A 21,534-nucleotide genomic window follows, 5' to 3' on the forward strand; every position below is an offset into this window, starting at 1 on the left:
ATGATGATGTAACCAGCCGCGAGGAATAAAAATGGCTCCGGTTGGTGGCTTTTGCACAGAGAACTATGCAAACACCTGACCCCCCCAATCTTAATCGTTGCTGCTGGGTCAGAGTGTACAACCCCCCCCTCAACATTACAACACTCCCGCTCACACTTTGACCTCCACAACCTTTTCCCCATTTCCCCCCCTTCTCCCCTGAGCCCAGAGTGGCTGGAGAATCCCCAGTCACTCAGTATACAGTAGAGAGTGGCTGGGGAGAGGAGAGCACTACAGCGCCCCATGTTTCACCCGACTGATGTCATACAGCTTTACATGAATGCCCCAAACTGCCATTGACATCAAAATGGAGTCCATGTTGATGTTTGCAAGCTGACCCTCCCCGCTCATGGCTCCATTGCTCTACAATGTTCGACTGTCTTTGTCCCCCAGCGCCAAGGAAGGGCCACAATCAATGCAAAGACACTTACATTGTACTTACCTAAGTTTACAAAGTCGTCTGGAGACGGTGGCTTATATTGCACTCGGACAGACAGACACACAAACAGACACAGGCACATGCTGGAGAGGGTGAGTCTGCCTTTTGAGAGTGTTTGCGGAAACCAAAGATGAAATCAGAGGTATGACAATCTGGCTACCAAACCTAGAAGACAATGTTCAGCTCTCTGGGCTGCTCTACGCCATGTGGACATTCCTCCTATTGCACTTAAAACACACCTACATACATACTGTATATACATACATAAACATACCATGGTGTAAAATCCCACACACACTTCCACCCACACAGAAACAATGACGTCTGGTCAGAGAGCCTCTTTTCCCTCCTCCCACTGCAGAAGCCGGAGAGCCTGTGCAGGACTTTTAGTTTCACTCTTGTTGAGACTTTTGTGAAGGAAAAAAATCTGAGTAATAACTGTTACAGAAAAATAAAAACTTAAAAGGATAATATGGGTAAAATTGCGTGTTTTGAAATAAATTAACAAATAAAAACAATTGTAAAACAAAGCAGTGCTGTCGGTTTATTGTGTTTGGTTTGATCTTCAAAAGGAAATCCCCGGCGACCCCAGCAGATGGAAATTAGATTTTTACCACAACAGTCTCAAACAACAAATCAGTGATATTCATGTGGAGGTAAGTAGTCCATGTAAAGACAATAAACAAGATTTATAGTACATATTGTATTTTGTATATCATATGATGTACTTTATTGTGTGAAAATGGTAGCTATACAAAAGATGAGTGCAGACTCTACTAAGAACTGCCCGCAAAAACATGTTTTAGGTACAAACACGCAAATCTTTTCAATTCTATGTTGCAGTAGCAATCTATATAATCAAATATTTTCTCATATTAAAACCTTAAATTTATCATTATCATTATTCATGTGCCATTTGTTACATGGCTATTGTCCTTCATGTGAATTTGGACATGTGAGTCAGTGGCGTTTTTACTTTCAGTCACCTTCTCATCCACCGTCGGCACTGTGCTGCGGATGCAGGTCCCTGAAGTGATGAGGCGTCCAGGCCCGGCTCCCTGAGAGAGGGCGTAAGAGGAGCGGCGAAGTGACGTTCCCCTTCTCAACTTTGACCTCAGCTCCACTGGCTGAAGGGACGCACTATGGACCTAAATCACAGCCAGGTAAGCATCAGTGACCATTACAACTGTTTATGCTTTTATTTTTCTATAGGAATGAAACCTCCATAACTTGGTGAATGGGAAAAAAACTCACTCAGACAAGGTACAAAAGCTCAGCCTTCTTACAGCTCCAAAATAACATAAAATGGCAACCAAACTCAGTATCATATCAAGTTTTTCCTCAAGTCAATATTTTTTGAACATGCCAACAGCAGTGAGCACATGTTCCTGTCAGAACTCAGTAGGATGCACACGACTGGAGAATTATCACTGAGAAAAATACTAGAAAATATATTACGTAACTGAAAGGAACTGTCTTCAACAGTTTGGGGAAAAGGCTGAAATGGATGTACAGGGGCTAACCTGCTGTGTTGTCCCACCAATGAATGGATAATGTTTTTATTAACATCCAGGTGACCGCAAAATGTTTAGTGTTCCAGTTTTTTCCTTTTTCATACAGACGTCTCACCTTGTGTTTGTCATGCATGGTGAGGATGACATTGATAGCAAGGGCGGTCACTGAGGGCAGAATAGCCATCCAGGTGGTGAGCAGAGCTGTGAGCCACACAAGCGGATCGATAAAGGCCCTTTCAGACGCACCTGATGAAAAGCACACACAGAGCAATCAAACATGATGACCGATCATTAGATCAACATTAGATAATCATTAAAATGGACATTTCTTCTTGTTTTCGTGTTTGGCTGTATGTTTTTGTTGACAATTCATTTGAAATTATTTGTCTCCATGTGAATCAAGTCCAGCGGTTTCTGCAGTAATGGATGTTAAAATGACCACAGCCAGGAGCAGAAACACTCAAGTGACAGAAACGGATAGAGTAGGCGCCCTGCGCCGATATGAGCAGAAGTGTACCGATAAAGAAATAGTCGCTGGGTGATCTCTCAAATAGGCGGGTGCTTTGGGTGATCCTGCTACAGATGAAGAAAAACACCACAGAGACACACACAAATGCTACATTGAACTTCGTCCAGTATCTGGTCAGTAGCATGATCTGAAAGAAGAACACACACACACACACTGCAATCAGAGGAGAAGGGTACATATGGACATACAGCCTTCTGCCAACTGGCCTTCTGATTAATTCATTGGCTACCACAGCTGTATTTACTGTTCAGATTACCAAATCATGCTGGGATGTTGAATTACTTCACATGATTCATGATTTCTAAATTACAAAACACATTTTTGAATGTTACATGTGTTCATTGCATAAGATGCAATAACGTCACATTATGACTGTCGTTCAATAGTTATTTTTTTAATTTGGATTACAAGTTTCTTTGGTTCACTTGCATCTATGAAAAGTGCGATCCTGACCTCAACGGTGGCAGTGAACGTGGCTGCCATGGCTACAGTGACTGCCATGGTCTGGAGGTCGTAGTCTGTGTTGTAATAGACTCCAAACGGGATGAAGAAGAGAACAAGCGATGAGTAGACAGCGTACAGGAGTGATAAGAACAGCATGAGAGGGCTGGAGAGCTCATGTCTCGGTCCAGACTTGTACAGCTCTGGCCATTTCAGGCTGCTGTCTGCATTCACGTCCTACAACACAAACACACAGGATGAACTATTATAATTTAGAACTTAAATATGTCAAATAATATCAATAATATAATATCAAAATAGGATTTTTTTAATTCATAAAAACATCCATCTCTTCAACTGTGTCACCTGTTCAAAGAAGGCCACACACATAATCGGGGCCGCTGTGTAGAGGACAGTGTAGAGAGCGATGAACCATGTCTCATACAGAGACTGCAGGGGAGAAATAGATGGCAGAATAAATGCAGGATGTTTCCTCTCCATGAGTTCATTATGTGGTCTCATCTACTGTATGTACGGTATGTCTCACCTGAGCACTGAAGCCATTGAAGAATCCAAACCATATGTGAACAAGAGCAAAGCTACAGGTCTTAAACAGGAAGTAGCGCAAGAAGAGGGAAATGCGCCTGTAGGACCAGCGCCCATGGACCAGCAGCAGCCTCTGCAGGAATCTGAACTGGGACAATGCAAAGTCCGCCGTCTGCACTGCCTGACCACCCTCCACTCCTGCTAGTCCCACACCAACATGAGCCGCTGGTGTTGGTAGGGAACAGTAAGAAATGACACAGGGAGAGGAGGAACAAAATGGTACAACATGAAAGCAGAGAATTCTGATACAAACATACATTTTCTCTGTCAGCTTTTAATTTAATCTGACTTACTCTTGATCATGTTTACATCATTGGCACCGTCCCCGATGGACATGGTGACTGAGCTGGTGTGTTTCCTGACCAACGTGACAATGTCAGCCTTCTGTCCAGGCGTTACACGACAGCATAGCACAGACTGACACTGTTCTGCCAGGCTCATGAACGTGGCCCCCCATTCTGGTCTCTGGTCAAACTCTGCCTGGAGAACAACACCATCAAACAGCTCAGTTTAGGTTATATTTGTATAAAACATCCCTACCGTTGCTTTTGGGTTTCAGATAGTCTTGGTTTACAGCGTTGACATCTCATAGAATAAATCTAGTTTTAAGGCATTTTAGTTCTACCAGTATATATTTTTTAAAGCTGCAATAATCAATATTTTTATAGTAACAATGATTTGGATGACTCTGTGCAATATCCACAGACAATTAGCCACCCGACTCTGCAGTTCCCCTCTATGGAGTGTTTAAGCTTGTTGTTTTGGCAGACATTTTTCTCAGAAGTAGGTAGAGACAAAAAGCAGAGCTAAATCATCATCATCATCATCAGGTAGGCACAAACTTGACTCAAACTGAATGCTAATGTGGCTCCCTATCAACTAGATGTCTAAATATGCAACTGTTTACTAACCAGTTTGCCATATCAACTAATGTCAGTGTTGTGTTTACAGCTGGCTTCCCCAAATCAAGTCTTGCAGCTTTAAGGAAAAACTGATTCATGTCCTAAAAATGATACTTTATGACCAATGCACATGTACAATGTAAACAGTGGCAGAGCCTTGAGTATCCACTGTCCTGCCCCATTCTCTGACGTAAACACTGTGTTTGATGACACAGAGTCATGACGACAGCTATTTGTCCATTTAAAAACTATACGAGCATCCCATTTCGTGTGTGTCCAGTGTTTACCAGCTCAGGTCCAGTGAGGACCACAGCAGTCTTTGCTCCAGCCGCCTGCTTGTCTACAGCCCACAGCTCTGACTGTCTGGCCTTGAAGAAACTGACCGCTGGGTCTGGGGACTGGAGTATCTGTCTGCAGGGGCAAACATACAAAGATCAATGAGTGGTGTGAGTGTGTGTGTTTGTGTATTTTTATCATAACTTACCTTAGCTCCTGCCATTCCAGTAATCTGGTATCAGGATCCAGTAGCTTGCAAGAATATCCAATATTCACTGCAGTCTCTACAAGAATGAAGAAAGAGGGGAGAAGGAAAGACAGAGAGGAAAAGACAAACAACAGTGACATGTAGCTACAGCACAGCATTCAAAGTGGTGCTTCTGCTACAGTATGTCCAATACCTGTTTTGTCCCCAGTAAGGACCCATACTTTAACCCCAGCCTGTTGAAGCAGAGCAATGGTCTCAGGAACGCCCTCTTGAAGCCGGTCCTCTATCGCTGTCACCCCTAAAAACTACAAAACAAGAAAGTTAAAATTAGTTTTTAGCATTCCTGATGGATATTGGATTTTTAACATGAAAAAAGGATGTAGCAAAGTCAACAAGGATTCTGTTTTCTTAAAAAACAACTTTGTGCAACTTTGAGGACTGGCAATAAACATGTAAAAATGACATTGTGGAAGAGCCCACCTGCAGCTCTCTCTCCATCTGATCATATAGCTTTTCCAGCAGTGCGTCACGGTCACAGGTCGCCATGGCAGCAGACTGGGCCAATGTTTTACTCCACTGCTCCCATGATGCCTCAGGAACAGATCGAACCGCAACACACAACGTCCTCAGACAGGCCTGGGCAAATAACTGACAGAAGATAAGTTAACACATTATTATAGGCTGCACATTATTTAAGGAGTGATCATTCAGGCACAATTGAAGAATTGACAAAGGAAACATGACATTAACACTTCGGTCTTGGCAGATATGCCTCAACTATCTCAACAGGATAATTGCTGGACTGATTCTTTCCCTAAAAACTCTATTGATCATTGATCAAGAACTTTTAACTACTCTGAGATGCTCAATACAATGTGCACAAGCTTTGATAATCAGACAATTGATAACAATGATGGAAGATATTGTAAGTTGAGTACATACAAATAATCAAGACAAAGGCTATGACTGATTACTATTAATGGAGCAAAACCTTTGTGGCAGTAGGGATGGCAATGCTGGTCTGTCAGCTGGCCCATTAACAACTATTGGATGAATTGCCATGACGTTTTGTTCAGACGTTCATGCTCCCCAGAGGATTCATTCTATCGTCTTTGGTAATCCTCCCTCTAGCACCATGAGGATGACATGTTGGGCTTTAAGTGAACAATCTTGACAAATATTGGATGGTTTGCCATTGAATTTGTTAGAAATATTCACGGTGCACAGAGGATGAATACTGATGAGTTTGGTGACACCCTGACTTTCATCTAGCGTATTTAATTTGAGTTTGGAGTGAAATGTCTTGATGGATTTTCTTGAAATGTAGCACAGCATTGTCCCCCTGAGGATGAATTCTAATAACTTTGATTCATGTGGCGCCACCATCAGGAAAATGTGTCCAATTTGTCGGTTTCTAATGAAATACCTGCAAAACTAACGACAATCCCATCAATCTCAACTGTTTGCGTTATAAACAAACTATCAAAGGTTGGCATGCTAACACACTAAGCTAAGATGGTGAACTTTTTGAAATTGTCAACTACTGAATACTGAAATGGAACCTAAAAGATACCAAGTGTAATATAAAATAATAGGCTGAATAACAGCACACACTTATGGTTCAGTAGAAACTTTACTTCACCTCCAGGGCTCTTTCAGTCCTTTCCTGATATAGACAGTCCTTCTGCAGTCTGTCCAGGATCACTATGTCTGCCCCTTTACAGTACAGCTTTAAACCACCCTCCGGCTCCCGCACTGAGAGAGAGAAAAAAAAAACGTATGGATAATTTATTCAGAAAAGAAGTTGACATGGGATAACCTAGCATTTATGCAATTATAAACGATAACAAGAGATTGTAAGATGTGTTGATAGTTTCTATTTAGAGGGCTACTCTCACCCAGTACAGACATGCGTCTTCTCTTGCTGGTAAAGTCCAGCAGTGCAAGCAGCTGATATTGGCGAATGACACCCAGCTCGGAAACAATAATAAAGTCTCTTGTCCTAGAGAGAAAGACCCAGCCCAGCTCCCTAGCTGCACCAACAAGAGCTTCCTCATCTGGGGACGCAGCTTGGTACACTGGAGCCTCTGGAGGAATGAAGTCAACACACAAGAGGGATGTAAACATGCCGTCTTCCAGGAACTATTGTATCAGGTCACACCAGTGATATAGGGGTTGGAAAATATAATATAAATATAAAATATAAATAGCATCATCCTTTCAAGTTTTGTCAACATTAGACAAATAGTGTCTGAATGTACATATACGGGTTATTTGACTTTCTCCATTGTAGCACCCTCATCAGGTCAATCAGTGTAATACAAAACACAGTGGAAACATGAATCACACTGAGATTTCATGAAATAATAAACCAGTGTTGTCTAAGCTTCAAGACTTTTCTCAGATAGAGGGTGAGAACTGAACTACTTTGATCTGAATCCCCCAAAAAGTGGATACTCTCACACAAACACAACCTTCTTTCCACTCTGCCATGACGGTGTGACATAAAGACAGCGCTCGGAGGAACTGTCTGCTGAATGGACACTGCTGTCCTCTGAGCTTCTCTACCAGGCTCGGAGCCGACATGAACAGACCCCCGCGGGAGAACGGATTCCAGCTTAAGTCCATGGGCTGCACACGTACAGGGAAAAATGTTACTGTGCACTGACATTGTAGAGTGTTGCAACTGTGGCTTATGTGAATAAGAGTGTCATGCTGATAGCAGCAGAAACGACTTAAAAACAGGCACATCGACAAGAAAAGATTTACTATTAAGGAAGGATAAATAATAGCTTTGAATTAGGTTGGTAATATACAATGAAGAAAACAAACTACAGTTCAAAGATGCAGATTTGAGAATAGTTATATAATACCTCTGTCTCCTCTGCCCTGACTGACGGATCACCTATGAAAGTTGAGAAATTATTTAATTTAATGACTTGCAAAAAGCATTGGAACTGGAGATAAAGTACATGATTAGAATATTCACAAGAAAAAGAAAAAGAAAAAGAGAAAAAGAAAACAGACATGTGGTCTGAAGCAGGAAGTGGCTCAGACATATGACATATGGTTGATGTGATTCTGACAAGGTTTCAATGACATGTTTGTCTTCAGTGGGCAGAGCCGGTGTTAAATATTTAGTAGATGGCGCCGGGCCTTTTGGATATGAGCATGTTAAGTGGCTCCTGTTGTCCCTCTCTTGAGGAAGTCATTGCCCCAGAGGGATCTTTGCTCCACTGTGAGCCAGCGAGGAAACTTGGCACTATGATCAATATCAAACTCTGTTACCTAAATGTATATTTAAGGAAGTAAATCACTGTGTTAATTAGACGGATGCAATCTTGCAGCTGCACATATTTTTTAGACAGACTGGATTGTTGGACGGTCTTGACGAAACACAAATATGAAAGTGTCTCACTATTGTGTCATCCTGAAAAAGGGACATTAGTTAGTGCCGTCACATGTTTACTTTATAGTCACAATGAATCGACTCAATTTCATATACTGATGGAGTGGACAACCTCTGTCCTTTTTTTAACTCCTTCCCCCATTTTTCAGGATTTTTTGCAAGGTCACCTGATTAATAATGGCATATTAAAGGAGTTTTTAAATATGAAGATTTTTACAAAATAGGAAGAGAAAGAATTCCATTATTTGTCTTAACTTTATGATCAACATGACTACTTCCTGATGACAATTAAAGTTTCGTAAAGTCCTGTAAAGATGCATTTTGAGAACATGATGAATTCATAATATGATGTGCATCCTGTTCAAAGTGGATGCTGAGGTAAAATAAAAAAAACGGGGAAAAAAAACTGGGCAGAGGGTTAGGTTGTTCAAAAGCCTGTGAGGGGCTGGAATTTGAATTTTGTGCTGGTTGTGTAGCGTGAGGGCAGATAAAGATAGTTTGTTTTCTAATAAGTATAAGTGCTAGCATTGGGTTGTTGTTTTCTTCTAAGAAGGACAATTAAAATATCATTAGATGTATAGATATAGTAAAATATAGATATTTATTAGATGGTTTCAGTTTATTTTTTTTACCATAGATCTCCCCAGCTATGCAGCACTGTCTGAAGAGCAGACGGTTCTGGGTTAGTGTCCCAGTTTTGTCACTCAGCAGGTATCCCACTTGGCCCAGCTCCTCATTCAGTGAGGTATTTCTGGCCTGGGCCGGTCTGTCTGCCTGCTGCCAATACATCTCCATATCCCAGCCAATAAACAGGCTGTGGACCGTGTGGATCACCTCAAACCTGTGGACACACACACACACACACACACACACACACACACACACACACACACCAGTATAAAACAAGGTGTATTTCAACCATCCTGCCTACCATCAAATAAGTGCGGTATTGTAGATGAAACTTACGAGATGTAGAGAGCAATGGGCATGGCCGGGCTGAGCAGGATAATGTAGCTCCAGAAGACGAGAAACCCAGTGTAGACCGGATTGCTGTTAACCACCAGAGCATATGGAACCCCTGTACGGCTCATGACCCAACTCGAAAACAGGCCAGCGCCAATGGCAAGGAGCAGAGCTGCCAGCAACACGGACAGGACGATCTAAGAGATCCAAACACACACAGTTTGGAATAACACCACAAGTTGTCTCATGCTTGTCATCCACCTGCCCTTTACCCACTCACCCCGATCACCACTTTGTTGAAAACTTTTTCCGTTTGAGTCCTCTTCACTCTCAGTTTCCCGCAGTTCCTCAGGATCTTGGTGTCTGCGCCTGGTACAGAGCAGACAACTATTAGATGCTATCGCTCCGGCGGCCTGGCCAAAGTGAGTTGGGAGACCATCCTGCAGCCAGAGGGTGAAGTGAAAGTTCCTTGTGTCAGTAAGCATCTGCTGACGTGCCCTTGAGCAAGATGCTGAATCCCTACCAGTTCCGAGGGTGTTTGACCGTGCTGCCGAGAGGTCAGTGGGAAGAGAGAATTTCCCTTGCAGGGATCAATAAAGTATCACATTATTTTACATCACTGTTTTCCAGTGATGTTGTCTCAATCTCTCAGACTGCTGAAAGACGCGGAGCTGCATGTGTAAAATTGACACATACTGAGAAGGTTTGCCATATCTTCAAACTGATTCCAACTTAGTCTTACAACAACAATATGTCAACCTTGATCATAATTTAAAGTAGGCTGTGTCAAATGTGTGTGTGAAGGTTAAGAGTTATAATCAGGCTGAACTGGGGTCACACCAGTAGACAGTCTGATGAATGGTATAAAACTCATCTCTGGAAGAATTTGATCTATTGATCTGCTTTACCAGAACTGAAAGGGTCATAGCAGCAAGATCCATGACACCTCTGCCTGGTGCAGTAATATCCGATCAATGATCACTTAAAAGACAGGAGGAGCCTGTAATCTGCCAGACGTTAACAGACCCACATTTAAGACACAGCTGCAAGAGTTAAATACTGTCCATAATTAGCAGCATAATGTATTCCACATGATAAAATGTGTCATTGAAACAAGTGGAGGCCACAGTAGAAGGTGAAATGAGGATACGTGGCTTGGACACAAAAACATTTTAGAATAGTTTTATCTCTGTTATCATACACTTTTATGGGGCATTGTGTCATATATCAGGTCTTCTCTTCACTCTGCTTGCCATAGTGTAATTTTCAGACTTAATAAATCAGTTTGGCGGTGGCTAGTACTCATTTGCTGAACAAAAACGTCCCCCTCACTAACATCCCATTTTCTAAATTGAAAAAATTCTGCGACATGTACCAGTGTATATGGCCAAGCCGTAGGCAAACTCTGTGTTACGTAGGACTGTTCCCCTCAGGAGGATGTGCTCGTTGTCCAGCAGAAGACACTCTCCTCTCCAGTGCAGCTGGCCTCTGAAGGTGTAAAGGCGATTGTTGGGCTCCTCACAGAGCACAACACCTGTAAAATAAAAGGTTGCTCTTACTTAGAACAAGTATGTAATTCTGTAAAATGTTTACTTTTGCTCTACTTTAGAATGAGAACATCTGAATTTGCATTTTTAATTAAAAAAAAAAAAAAAAACATTTATTCACCATCAAAGGCAGCAAGCGTCTCCTCTGAGGGCTGACAGGTCAGCTCATTGTGTGCAGCACTGGGCGCCTGCCTGAACTTGAGGTTAGTCTCTCTGTATGAAGAAACCACCACACTTTCAAGTTATATTAACACTAAACAGTTGATCCATTCATCAGAAATAATGATGAGAAGACAAGGCAGTATGCAGTTGGTACACAGTAAAGAGAATTATGCAATATTATTTATTCAGTTGAGAATCAGAATGAGCATATTCATTTGATCATACAGACTCATTAAAAGGTCTTTACTCTGCAATAAACCACAAGGCACTTTCACCTCTCAAACTGGTTCTAACTGGTTTTAAACTGATACTATTCTTTCACTGATTTTACACTGTATCTGACCCAAATGTCTTACATATTTTACCCTTCTATGAGCCCCCACAAAGCCTCAGATGTGCAGGCAGGCCCCTCAGGTTGTCCCAGAGTGCAGAAATTATCTTAGACCTTTAAAAGGTGACCAAGTTTTTGTAGTCAAGACCCCATGGCAACAGGAGTGTGAAAATATTGGGCCTCTAAAATCAATATCACCTTTAAAATCGCATCTTAACACCTTTTAACTCTTTGTCCGTGCTATTATTTATACTATTCTTTACGTTTATTTTATGTTGTAGAACCCAATTGTTTTTACTTATTTTAATATACTACTGGTATAATTAACATAACGTTGATACATACAAACATGCATATGATGATTATTAATTGATGACATAAATGATTTTTTGAATTTTCAACAGAATGAGGCATCAGAATGGGATAACAGTTTCTTACCCGTCGATATCTGCTGTCTCCACATAACACAGACTGTGAGGTTCGGAGCTACACAGGAGGAGAAGGTCAGCCTGGGAGGAAAGAGAGAAAATAAAAGAGAGAGGGCTAAGTAAAAAGTTAGTTGGGAATACAAATAGAGAAATAAATACTATTATATAAATACTATATACTATAATTGAGATTAAACCTTTAGCAGCTGCTATGCTGGAATTTTCCACTTTAAGAAAATACTTAAATATGCTACCTATAGGGTAGCTTATAGCGCAGCAAGTAATTCATGCAATCTTATTCTACTTGCGAAACAGTGATTACTGAGACACTTTGTTTTCTATATTGCTGTTAATTGCAGTGTTTTATAAATTGAAAATCTCACAGGGATGACTTGGTCTTTGTGGATTCGCAGCACATCTCCCACACACAGATCCTTCCACTGTGCTCTGCTGAAACTGAGACCAATGAGGAGTGGGCAAATGAGGGAAAAAAAAATAATCAATGGCTTTCATATGCTGGAATTGTCTATGATTTGCTGGTCACAAATCTCCTAAATATGCAACACTACCATTTATACAAATACAACACTTTAGTTTTTCAAAAGTAATGTTTTAGTAGATTTCATATTAAAAGGCACAAATGTAAACAAAATCCACTATCAAATTTCAAAATACCCTTACCCAAAATGATTGCCTTTAAAGCTTTAGTGCGTAACTTTTTGATATTAATGAATGTCCGTTACATTCAAGCCATTGCTAAATGAGTTAATGAGCTAATTAAGACCATCAGCTCCACACAACTCTCTCTGTATTTGTCAGTATGGCTATATTCAGAAGATTGTGGCGTCCAGTGACTTTCTCACCTCTTCTGAAGAGTCCATCATGTTCTTTAAATCCTCTGTGTCCTCCTTGGCTACTAGCAACTGTGTGGAGGAGGGTGGGGGGCGCGTGGTCATGGAAGGCTTGTATCATGTGGACACGCCGACAGTTTTGTTGTCATTACTTAGAAAAACGCACTTTAGCTTTAAACACTACACAACAACTACATCTAAATTATTGTTTTCTAATGTTGTGAGAGGTGTTCTCATCAAAAAAACAAAAGCAGGCCTTCATTTTGAATTATGATTATGATATCATTATGATGACCTAAATCATGTTAATGTTAACTAAAATGATATCTGTTGAAAAAACAAACATTGCTCTTTATTGCAGTTCTTAAGCCGTTACCACACTTTCGAGGGAAGTGTACAAATTCTTTTTTTAAGTCGTCTCTTAGTCCACAAGGGAAAGCATATCATCTGGAGTGTAACGGCCATAGAAAACAGACTGAGGCCCAAGTATCTAGAAAAGATGTCATGAAGAGGCTGGTCATAGTTCATGTCTTCCAATAGGTGTGGCAAATGTTTTTGCCCTGCTCTAATGCACAAAGGGACCATCTAGAGATTCACTCATTCACACTTCATTAGAGCTTCATTAGAGGGCCGTTTGAAACTGGAAGTCCTGAGAGAATAATCCTTACCTCTGAGAGACGAGTACGTCACAGGGTTGGGAGTTAATCTTGGAGTCACTGTGTCTCCTGGCCTGGACCAGAGATAGAGAGGAGGAGAGAGAGAGACGGACGCAAAAAGAGAGTGAGAGAAGAGAAAGAGATAGACTGAGAAGCGTGACATGGATGGAGAAAAAGAGTGATGGACAGGGAGCGTGTGAGAGGGAGTGAGGGTGGCCATGAAAGGTTGAACAGGAGAAAGGAGAAAGGAGAAACGCCATTATGGGGCTCTACAGTGACACCAGCTGGGAGATTTACACCCACCACTAAATGATTAGTCAATAGAGAGGGGTCAAGCAAGCGTTTCACCCAGAGCTGTTAACGACCGTAACTCAGTGATGCACTTAACCAGAGAATTCTCCATGCAAAACATCACGCCTGCATTTAAAAGGAAAAGCTTTAATGATAGGAGAGAAAATTAATGCTACTGGGATGACTGGTTTTGTCAATGAGGAGAGGACAAGGAGTCAATGCGGACAATGAAGGAGAGAGACGAGTGCGTACATTCTTAAGTGCAAAGTGTATAAATGCATGCTTGAGGCCGGTCGTATATTTGTGTTTAAGATCATGCATTTGTGTGTGAGCGGGTGGATTCATCGCTGAGGGATATTCCCCCTCCCAGACTCCCCCAGGGTGAGAGAGAGAGGGGGAGTGTGTGTGTGTGTGTGTGGGGGGGGGAACTACGGAGTGAATGGCGGTCTCACCATGTCGTTGGCAAGGTCTTTTATCCCTCTCACAGAGAGTATGATGAGCAGCGGGATGAAGGAGATGTACCAAGGTATGGCTGAGATGACCGGGACACACTGGAAACCACACACAGGCAAGGATACACACAGAAGGAAATGGAAGTCACACATACTGTATAAATCATACGCACACACAAAGTGCTTCCATAAGTGATAATAACTATGCTAAAAAAAACTTGAGTAAACAGTAAAAAGCTTTGGAAAAAGCTAGTAAATTAACTGTTACTGAAGATGAGTTTTTGTTATTTAAAGATTATTTTTAGGCTTTTTTAAATACATTTTTATTACACAGTACATATAGACTGGAAAGGGGGGGGGGGAGGGGGGGCGACACGGAGCAAATGGTCACAGGTAGGATTCCACACCGATTTTTTATTTTATATTTTTTAGAGTCAAAGCATTAGAGACAGAACAGATCTTGCGTTCCAATATCCATACTAACATACTATATAGTATGCTAGAAAAATATTTAGTATGTCTCAAATGTATGTAAAATGCAGTATGCCCCAAATACCAGGATGTTCTACTCTATCCAGTCGCAATTTGCAGTATGCAAGCCAGCGTACTTTTCTGGCTATTCTGACTCACAATTCTTTGCACAGCATATATATAAGCAAAAGGGTCAAAGTTCAAAGCACAATGTTATGAAGAAGCAGTATGTCCCAATTGTATGCATATTGCATGCAACAGTACATACTTTGTAAGGGCAGCGGCAGTATGTACTAAAAGTAAAAATAAAAAGTATGAGATTTGGAACTCAGCCAGCGTTTTCATCTGACCTGCAACACCATAATAAGGAGAAAGTAGAGATTTGCCACTCGCTGGAACTGTTCAAACAGTGTCAGCGGCAGGAAAGTCAGGGGGGAGTACTTGTGGCTGTGGACCGCATTGTCCTGGCAACAGACAGAGAGCGAGAGACAAGCACAATGGAGACGTGTATTAGCACATTAACCTGTTCCTCAATGCATCAGCATGCCAACAGGTGTTAGGTTACCGTGTGGGGGAAAGAAGCACATGCATGACTGACTCACTGCGTATTGCCCCCAGCGGAAACACAGAAAGGATTTCTTCTGTTTTTGTTTGTGGTAGTGGCGGCTGTTTGCCCTCACCTCCCATGTGAGGCCTGTCAGAAACACGTTAGGTTGACTCTTAGTTCTCAGAGACCGTTTACACGATGATTTAATGCATCCTTTACATCAGCAGACAACAGATGGATGTGGGTTTGTTAAGGTGTATTAATATTCAAGCATATGTAGTGCACTGCTGTTAACCGTTAAGGATGGAGATCAAAAGAGACATACCAGATTCAACACTTTCCTTGGCCATAATGCAGAGGAGACTCAGACGTTTGTAGACCTGGGTTGTGCTATACGAAGGAGACGACAGAGTAAAATGGCTGCATGTGTCCCTCGCAGTTAATAGCCTTGTAACTCATTACACTGCGTTCCCATGGAACAACAAAAAGAAGGTTATAAATCACTGATGCTGATCTAAACCGACCCTCTTGCCAGTTGTAGCTCTACAAACCTTACCCATGCCTGACTAACTACTTGATTACATAAACAAAATGTTACTAAGGTGAATTAAAAGCCATTCCAGGCTTGTTTTCCATGTGATGAAATACTCAGAAATGTACCCACTCTTCTGGCTAAATCTCTGCTGGAATCTGGATGAGCAATCCTGCTGTAGAGAGAACCGAGGCTGCTCAGATCCAACCATCTGGATCAAACCTGCAAGGATTAACGTGGAGATAAATCAGCACAAGAACTGTAATTGATGACAGTCACGCTATATTTTACATGTTGCTAAGAAATTACAAATAAATAAAGTCTAAGAGGTGATTAAATGGCATATTACTATTAATGAATCCTGTTTGTCAAGCTGTTAATAGTTGTTGAAATGAATCATAAGCAGCAGAATATAAATAGCCCACACAACTCACCTGCATTGTTAGCCAGTACTTTCCATGGGCATTGTATAGCAACTGCAGCCATCAATCGCAAAACTACACTGACCATTTACATTCACGTGGTTGTTTTCATAACCATTCTGCAGCTGTTTTTCATAACACACACTTGTTTCACTCATCCCTCTCTTTCCTCTGTACTGTATGCTCCAGGCCGCGCCTTCCCCTTGCTCCCAGGTGAAGGCTCCGGTATCACTGACTGTCCTCCCTGTGCACCTTACTTGAGGAGAGGAAGAGAAATGGAGGAGGGGCATTAAGGCCAGTGGAGTATAAGCAAATAAAATCAAAAATTAAAAAAAAAAAATTAAAGAATACATTTTCTTTACGTCATTCTCTGCAGCTATTACACTATAAAAAAAATAGTTGTATTGTGTATTATCTACCACAAACTGAGATTTGTGACATACGTGAATCTTTTCAAACTTGTATTGTATAAAGACAAATTTCCGTGTACACGGACAATAAAGTGCTATCTATCTATCTATCTATCTATCTATCTAACCTGAATAACTTCAGTGTCACAGAAAGTCTTTGCAACAGTAAGGTAATGTTGCTTCAGTGGGAGTATTGGTTTACAGGAATGTAAAAGCAGTAAAACAACACCAGTTCTCATTCAATGTTTTTTGTTTGTCCTTTTCTCACAAAATCTCTCTCACCATCCAAAATCCAAAAGGTAAGATATGTCTGACAATATACTTAAACATGGGCCCAACATATTAATAGCAAAGAGAAATCAACCTATTTTTGATTTGATTTTATTTACACAACAGTGATTATACTGGTCTGTAGGTAAGGTAGCCACCCACAGTTAAACTTAAGGATTCACTGTGCTACATATATGTTTAACATTAACAGATGATGTATAAATATGAGTGTATATTGTATTGCATATATATTTTAATACGTTAGTATTGTATGCACCATAAAAAGGTATGTGTAAAGGCTTTAGGCCACCCACGTTATTGTAGGCACAGTCTAATTTGCAAATCAATTTTATACAATATTAGTAGGGGGTCCCAGCTCCATCTCTCTTTCAGCTAAAGGGTCCTCAGTCTAAAAAAGTTGAAGACCATTGGCATGACGATGTTTGCTAAACTGTGACAGTGGTTGAATGGTTGTCTTTGGAATAAGCAAATAACCTGACCTACAGTGTAATTAAAAGTGTGCTTCAAAAAACACTCACAAATGTTATTTTATACATAACTGGCCTAGGTCATATTTGCAATTTAATTTGCTCTGTATGTAAAAAAACAAACAAAAAAAACCACACTACTAAGAATAAAGTGTGGCTTGGCCTCTCGTGATAAATTATATAGTTATATACTTTCAGATTACAAAAAAGAACTGTTTTTAAGTACTTGTATTCAGTTCAAAAGGTACTTACAGAAGCAATCAGTTAAGTAAACACTAAAGAACATATACGTCATTTTCACATGGCTGATTTTATTCAAACTAATCTTCATCTTTAGATAAAAGTCAAGCCATGCATTATTTATGTAAGGACTGTAGTGAACCTTTCTGTCTTCTTTGTGAATCTAATGCCACCTGGTGGAGGTAAGCACCCACTGCAGTTTAACCATCAGATGAAGGTCAAAAAAGGGTGATTTTGACAACAATGGAACCTCTGAACAATATGGCAGATCAGTCAATGTATATGCTCAATGTCAGTTAAATGTACTATTTGTGGTTTCATATCTCTGTCTCATTTCTCTTCCCTATGTAAGTGAGGTTGTCCCCACAAATGCCACATTTCAACACCTGAAGGTGTGTGTATCTTACTTCTTATATGTGTGTGTATGTGACTGCTTGTGCATATCTAGGGCGATCTGTGCTATCTATTTTTACAGCTGGGCTGTAAAAATACTGTGCAGCAGAGTGGTTAAGGTGATGTGCCGATGATGTGACATGAGTGCTCATGGGCCTCCACAAACAATAACAGTCAATAGGCCAGGCTTTTCCACCACAGTTTAACCGTTGCCCATCACTGCTGCCAAACCTCACAACCATAAGCACACAGGAGAATAGTCTCTTAGGACCTGTGGGTTCTTGGCAAAGTTCTATTCTGCAATCTGAAGAGAGAGAGAGGTGCAAGCTATATCAAAGATTTATGTATTACTCTACAAATTATAGTCGACATTTGAAAAGATGGTTAAAAAAAATCTAATTCAAGTGATAATAAAAACAAGCCAAATATTACGTTAAGAATGAAATCTTAAAGCAAAAATCTGGAAGATCAATAAACCCCTTAACTAACAGGTTCACATTTGCAAGTCTGTTGTAGAACAATACTCACATTTGTACAGTCGTCGCTCTAATTGTTCATCCTGGCAGTAAAGAGATCCCTTCCGAACATGATTCAAATGTAAGACATCGGGGACCAAATCCACAATCCTCATTCTGTGCAAAAATACATTCTAAAGTTATATGAGGCTTCAGCAGTCCGAGTTAGCTAAATCAAGTGGGTATCTTCCAACACGGACTGTAGATTTTGTCCCCCTATCACGTCCTTTGGAATCAAATTAGGAAGGGATCGCTTCATAGCCAGTATGGACAGGGACAGGACTACAGAAATCAACACGCTATTATTAATGTACATATGGATATGTAAGTAATGTTTTGAGAAAGACTTGAAAAAATATGAACTTATCCTTCACATTAAATGTGTATGTTATATCTGAGACACGTATAGCTAAAAAGGAAATTAATATAAGCTATATGTTAGACGGCGCAGATTATGGTAGGACAATGCAAAGATACTCTTTGTTTAACCCTACTAGAGGTAGTAACATTACAAGTGATAATCGTACATTACTCATGCCCCTTTACGGGCCAGCTGTCAAGATTACTAACACTTCTTGTTTATTTCTACACGTTTTACATTCTAGGAACTGACCAATTGATGCAGCATCAGCAGCCAGTGAGAAAAACACAGGATGAGATAACAAGTTTAACTTCCTCATGTTGTGTTCATTACAAAATGGAAATATGATCAAACTGCTAAACCTGAAATGACTTAAAGACCGCAATGCCCTCTGCATTAACCAATAAGTAACTAAGCATTAACGAGCACAGCGAAATGTCTCTTCTAACTGCATCATAATTATCACTTTATACAAACTCGACAATGAAAACCACAGTTTGCAAGACCCACCCCATAACAGACACATCATTATCTCGCTGCAATTTATCACACAGTTAAAAATACAGACCAGGTTTCCACACAGTTTGTTCTCGACTTAGTCTGTATCTCGCAGGATCACAGCACTGCATGACCCTCAGACCACCCATGGCTTCACTACAGTGGGTGTGAGAAAGCCCTGGGCTGTGGGAAGCTTCTAAATGCTCCTATTTCTCAGGGGCCTTCTACTTTAGATGTTTAAGAGTGGCATTGTGCAAATGTCACACTGTAGCTGACTACGAGGAGGTGATACCCTCAACTCAACTTCCTGTAGAAAGTGGTTAACTGCTCAGCCTTGAGTTAAGGAGCAGGAATCAGGCCAGCAGACCCCGACAACTCGCACAAATAACTTTTAAAAGGGTTGTAAAATAAATATGGTTTGACATGACATACAAACAGATGTGAAATAGGTTAAGATAAAGCCAAAGCAAAGCAGTAGTATTTCCATTGAAGTGGAGTTTCAATTTACAGCTGCTTGAATGAAAGTAGAACACGGTAGGGTTTAGGTAGGAGTGTGTGTTTGTTTGTGAGGAGTGGGAGTGACATAACATCATCATAGTTTAAAAGGAACAAACTGATTAGACTAACCCCCAATGAGTCACCTCATCATTGGTGACTTTACACTTTGTTCAGTAAAGTGTGTGGGTGCACCGAGACACGTCAGTAATGATAAAACTGTGGTTTAAAGGGTATTGGTGAGACTGTGTGGTCCTGTGGAGGGCATATCTGAGAAATGCTCAAATAAAAAATAATGCTATAACTATTTCTAACTGTACTGTTGGTAGCAAAGCCTATCAAATCAACAACAGCAGTGTTCCCTTTTATCATTGCTTTGTCTACATAACAACTCAGATATGATCATTCATTGTTGATATTTTATCATTAAATGTAGGATGTCAACATGCCAAGATGCCTGAATTAAAGGATAAGTTTGGTGATATTATTTTTAGCAAGTCCCAAGAAAAGACCAAAACCAACAATGAACTGATCCTCGTAACTATTGCCTAAGTAACCAACACTTAAAATAGCTTATTTCTTTGTGCCATAGAACTCCATTGTTGTCCAAAAACATATTGATGAGTCACACCGCTGCACTGGCTGACATATTTCTTCATTCATTACAATAAAGATTCGCAGTGTAGTTTATTTTGAGTTGATCCCAAATACACCTATATCTTGGCTGAACTAACGTAACATCCTGTACACACAGTATATGTAGATATCCTTTCCTCTTACATAGGCCATTCAATCAACTTAAGAATCAGCTTAGGCAGACATATTTCTCTTGGGGGCATGCGTCTCAGTCTATCTCACCTAAAGCAGGTAAATGGCTATTGACTTTTATCAGTAAACAGGGTCAGTACAAATAACACTTAAAAAGGAAACTCTACAGCCATTACAAAAAAAACATTAATACTAATCAACATAAACTCAATATGATCACCTCATACTTGGTACAACACATGACATGATTAATGACATCAGCCCTGAGTGAAAAGCATATGCACGTTTGGTTGGCACTCCCTTTAACTCCTGGAAAGCATGTTGAGTACTGAAACTGAAGACTAAATCAACTACAAGGGTACTTGGAGAGCGCAGACCTCTGCCAATGCATGCCCTATCTCGCAATGTTAAAATTACTTCTTAGTGATGGCAAATGTAGCATAATGCTAAACACAAACAAACTTGGAATAGTAAGTGCTTGAAATCGTACAGATTAAGATCAACTATTGGCTAAACAAACAGCACCAAATGTGTATTAATCAACAGCGGAGATAAGTCCGAAACATATAAACTTTCTTCCTGTTTAACTAGTGTTTACTAAAACTACAGAGCACACCTGTATAAGGAAATTAAAAAAAAATTGAACAATAGTTTGTGATCTGTTTTAAAGATTGATGTCTTCCATATGAACAAATGGGCTGAGTGCCACAGGCAGGCTGGGGAAGTAAGTATTGAAACTAATGAGAAAGTATTAAACTAATGCATTGTTGGATTTGGGCTTTTCATGGGATTTGTTGACGATAAGAAAAATCTTTACATTCAGCCGTATCCTTTAACAAAGGCTCGCAAGAAAGACCCCTTACATCTATATTTTGGGTTACAAGCAAAAGTAAAAGCAGCAAGGTGTTAATCTCCCATACGAGAGAAATGTAAATGAGACGGGCTTTAATCAGCTGTGTGATTCCCTCTCAGACAGAAGTGTTGACTAAACCGGTCACTGCATCGTTATAAAACCTATAAGACATAAACTGCCCAAGATAAATCATCCAGAGAAATCATCTGCAACATGCAGTCAGGATG

The 21,534-nt window shown here is 40.5% G+C and overlaps 1 protein-coding gene across 2 annotated transcripts; it reads right to left on the reverse strand.

The window, feature by feature from the left end:
- Window positions 1-1,074: 1,074 nt before the first annotated feature.
- On the reverse strand, window positions 1,075-18,459 carry atp8b3 (ATPase phospholipid transporting 8B3). 2 transcript variants are annotated; one of them, XM_031318416.2, is made up of 30 exons: window positions 18,346-18,459; window positions 16,162-16,272; window positions 15,727-15,816; window positions 15,388-15,452; window positions 15,118-15,209; window positions 14,866-14,979; window positions 14,045-14,143; window positions 13,314-13,375; window positions 12,178-12,250; window positions 11,805-11,875; window positions 10,995-11,086; window positions 10,702-10,860; window positions 9,607-9,695; window positions 9,330-9,523; window positions 8,996-9,204; window positions 7,828-7,859; window positions 7,429-7,585; window positions 6,853-7,041; window positions 6,597-6,709; window positions 5,435-5,602; window positions 5,148-5,259; window positions 4,955-5,030; window positions 4,758-4,881; window positions 3,862-4,048; window positions 3,510-3,733; window positions 3,329-3,412; window positions 2,975-3,199; window positions 2,510-2,648; window positions 2,108-2,238; window positions 1,075-1,626 (listed from the first exon to the last, which is right to left on the reverse strand). In XM_031318416.2, the coding sequence occupies exons 4-30, from the start codon at window positions 15,410-15,412 to the stop codon at window positions 1,384-1,386; spliced, it is 3,483 nt and encodes a 1,160-aa protein (XP_031174276.1). In that variant the 5' UTR covers window positions 15,413-15,452; window positions 15,727-15,816; window positions 16,162-16,272; window positions 18,346-18,459; the 3' UTR covers window positions 1,075-1,383. The 2 variants fall into 2 exon arrangements, with proteins under 2 accessions (XP_031174276.1, XP_035863412.1); XM_036007519.1 differs by having other exon boundaries at window positions 16,029-16,272.
- Window positions 18,460-21,534: the final 3,075 nt, after the last annotated feature.

This window comes from Sander lucioperca, chromosome 11, assembly GCF_008315115.2.
Source record: "Sander lucioperca isolate FBNREF2018 chromosome 11, SLUC_FBN_1.2, whole genome shotgun sequence".
Taxonomy (NCBI): Eukaryota; Metazoa; Chordata; class Actinopteri; order Perciformes; family Percidae; genus Sander; species Sander lucioperca.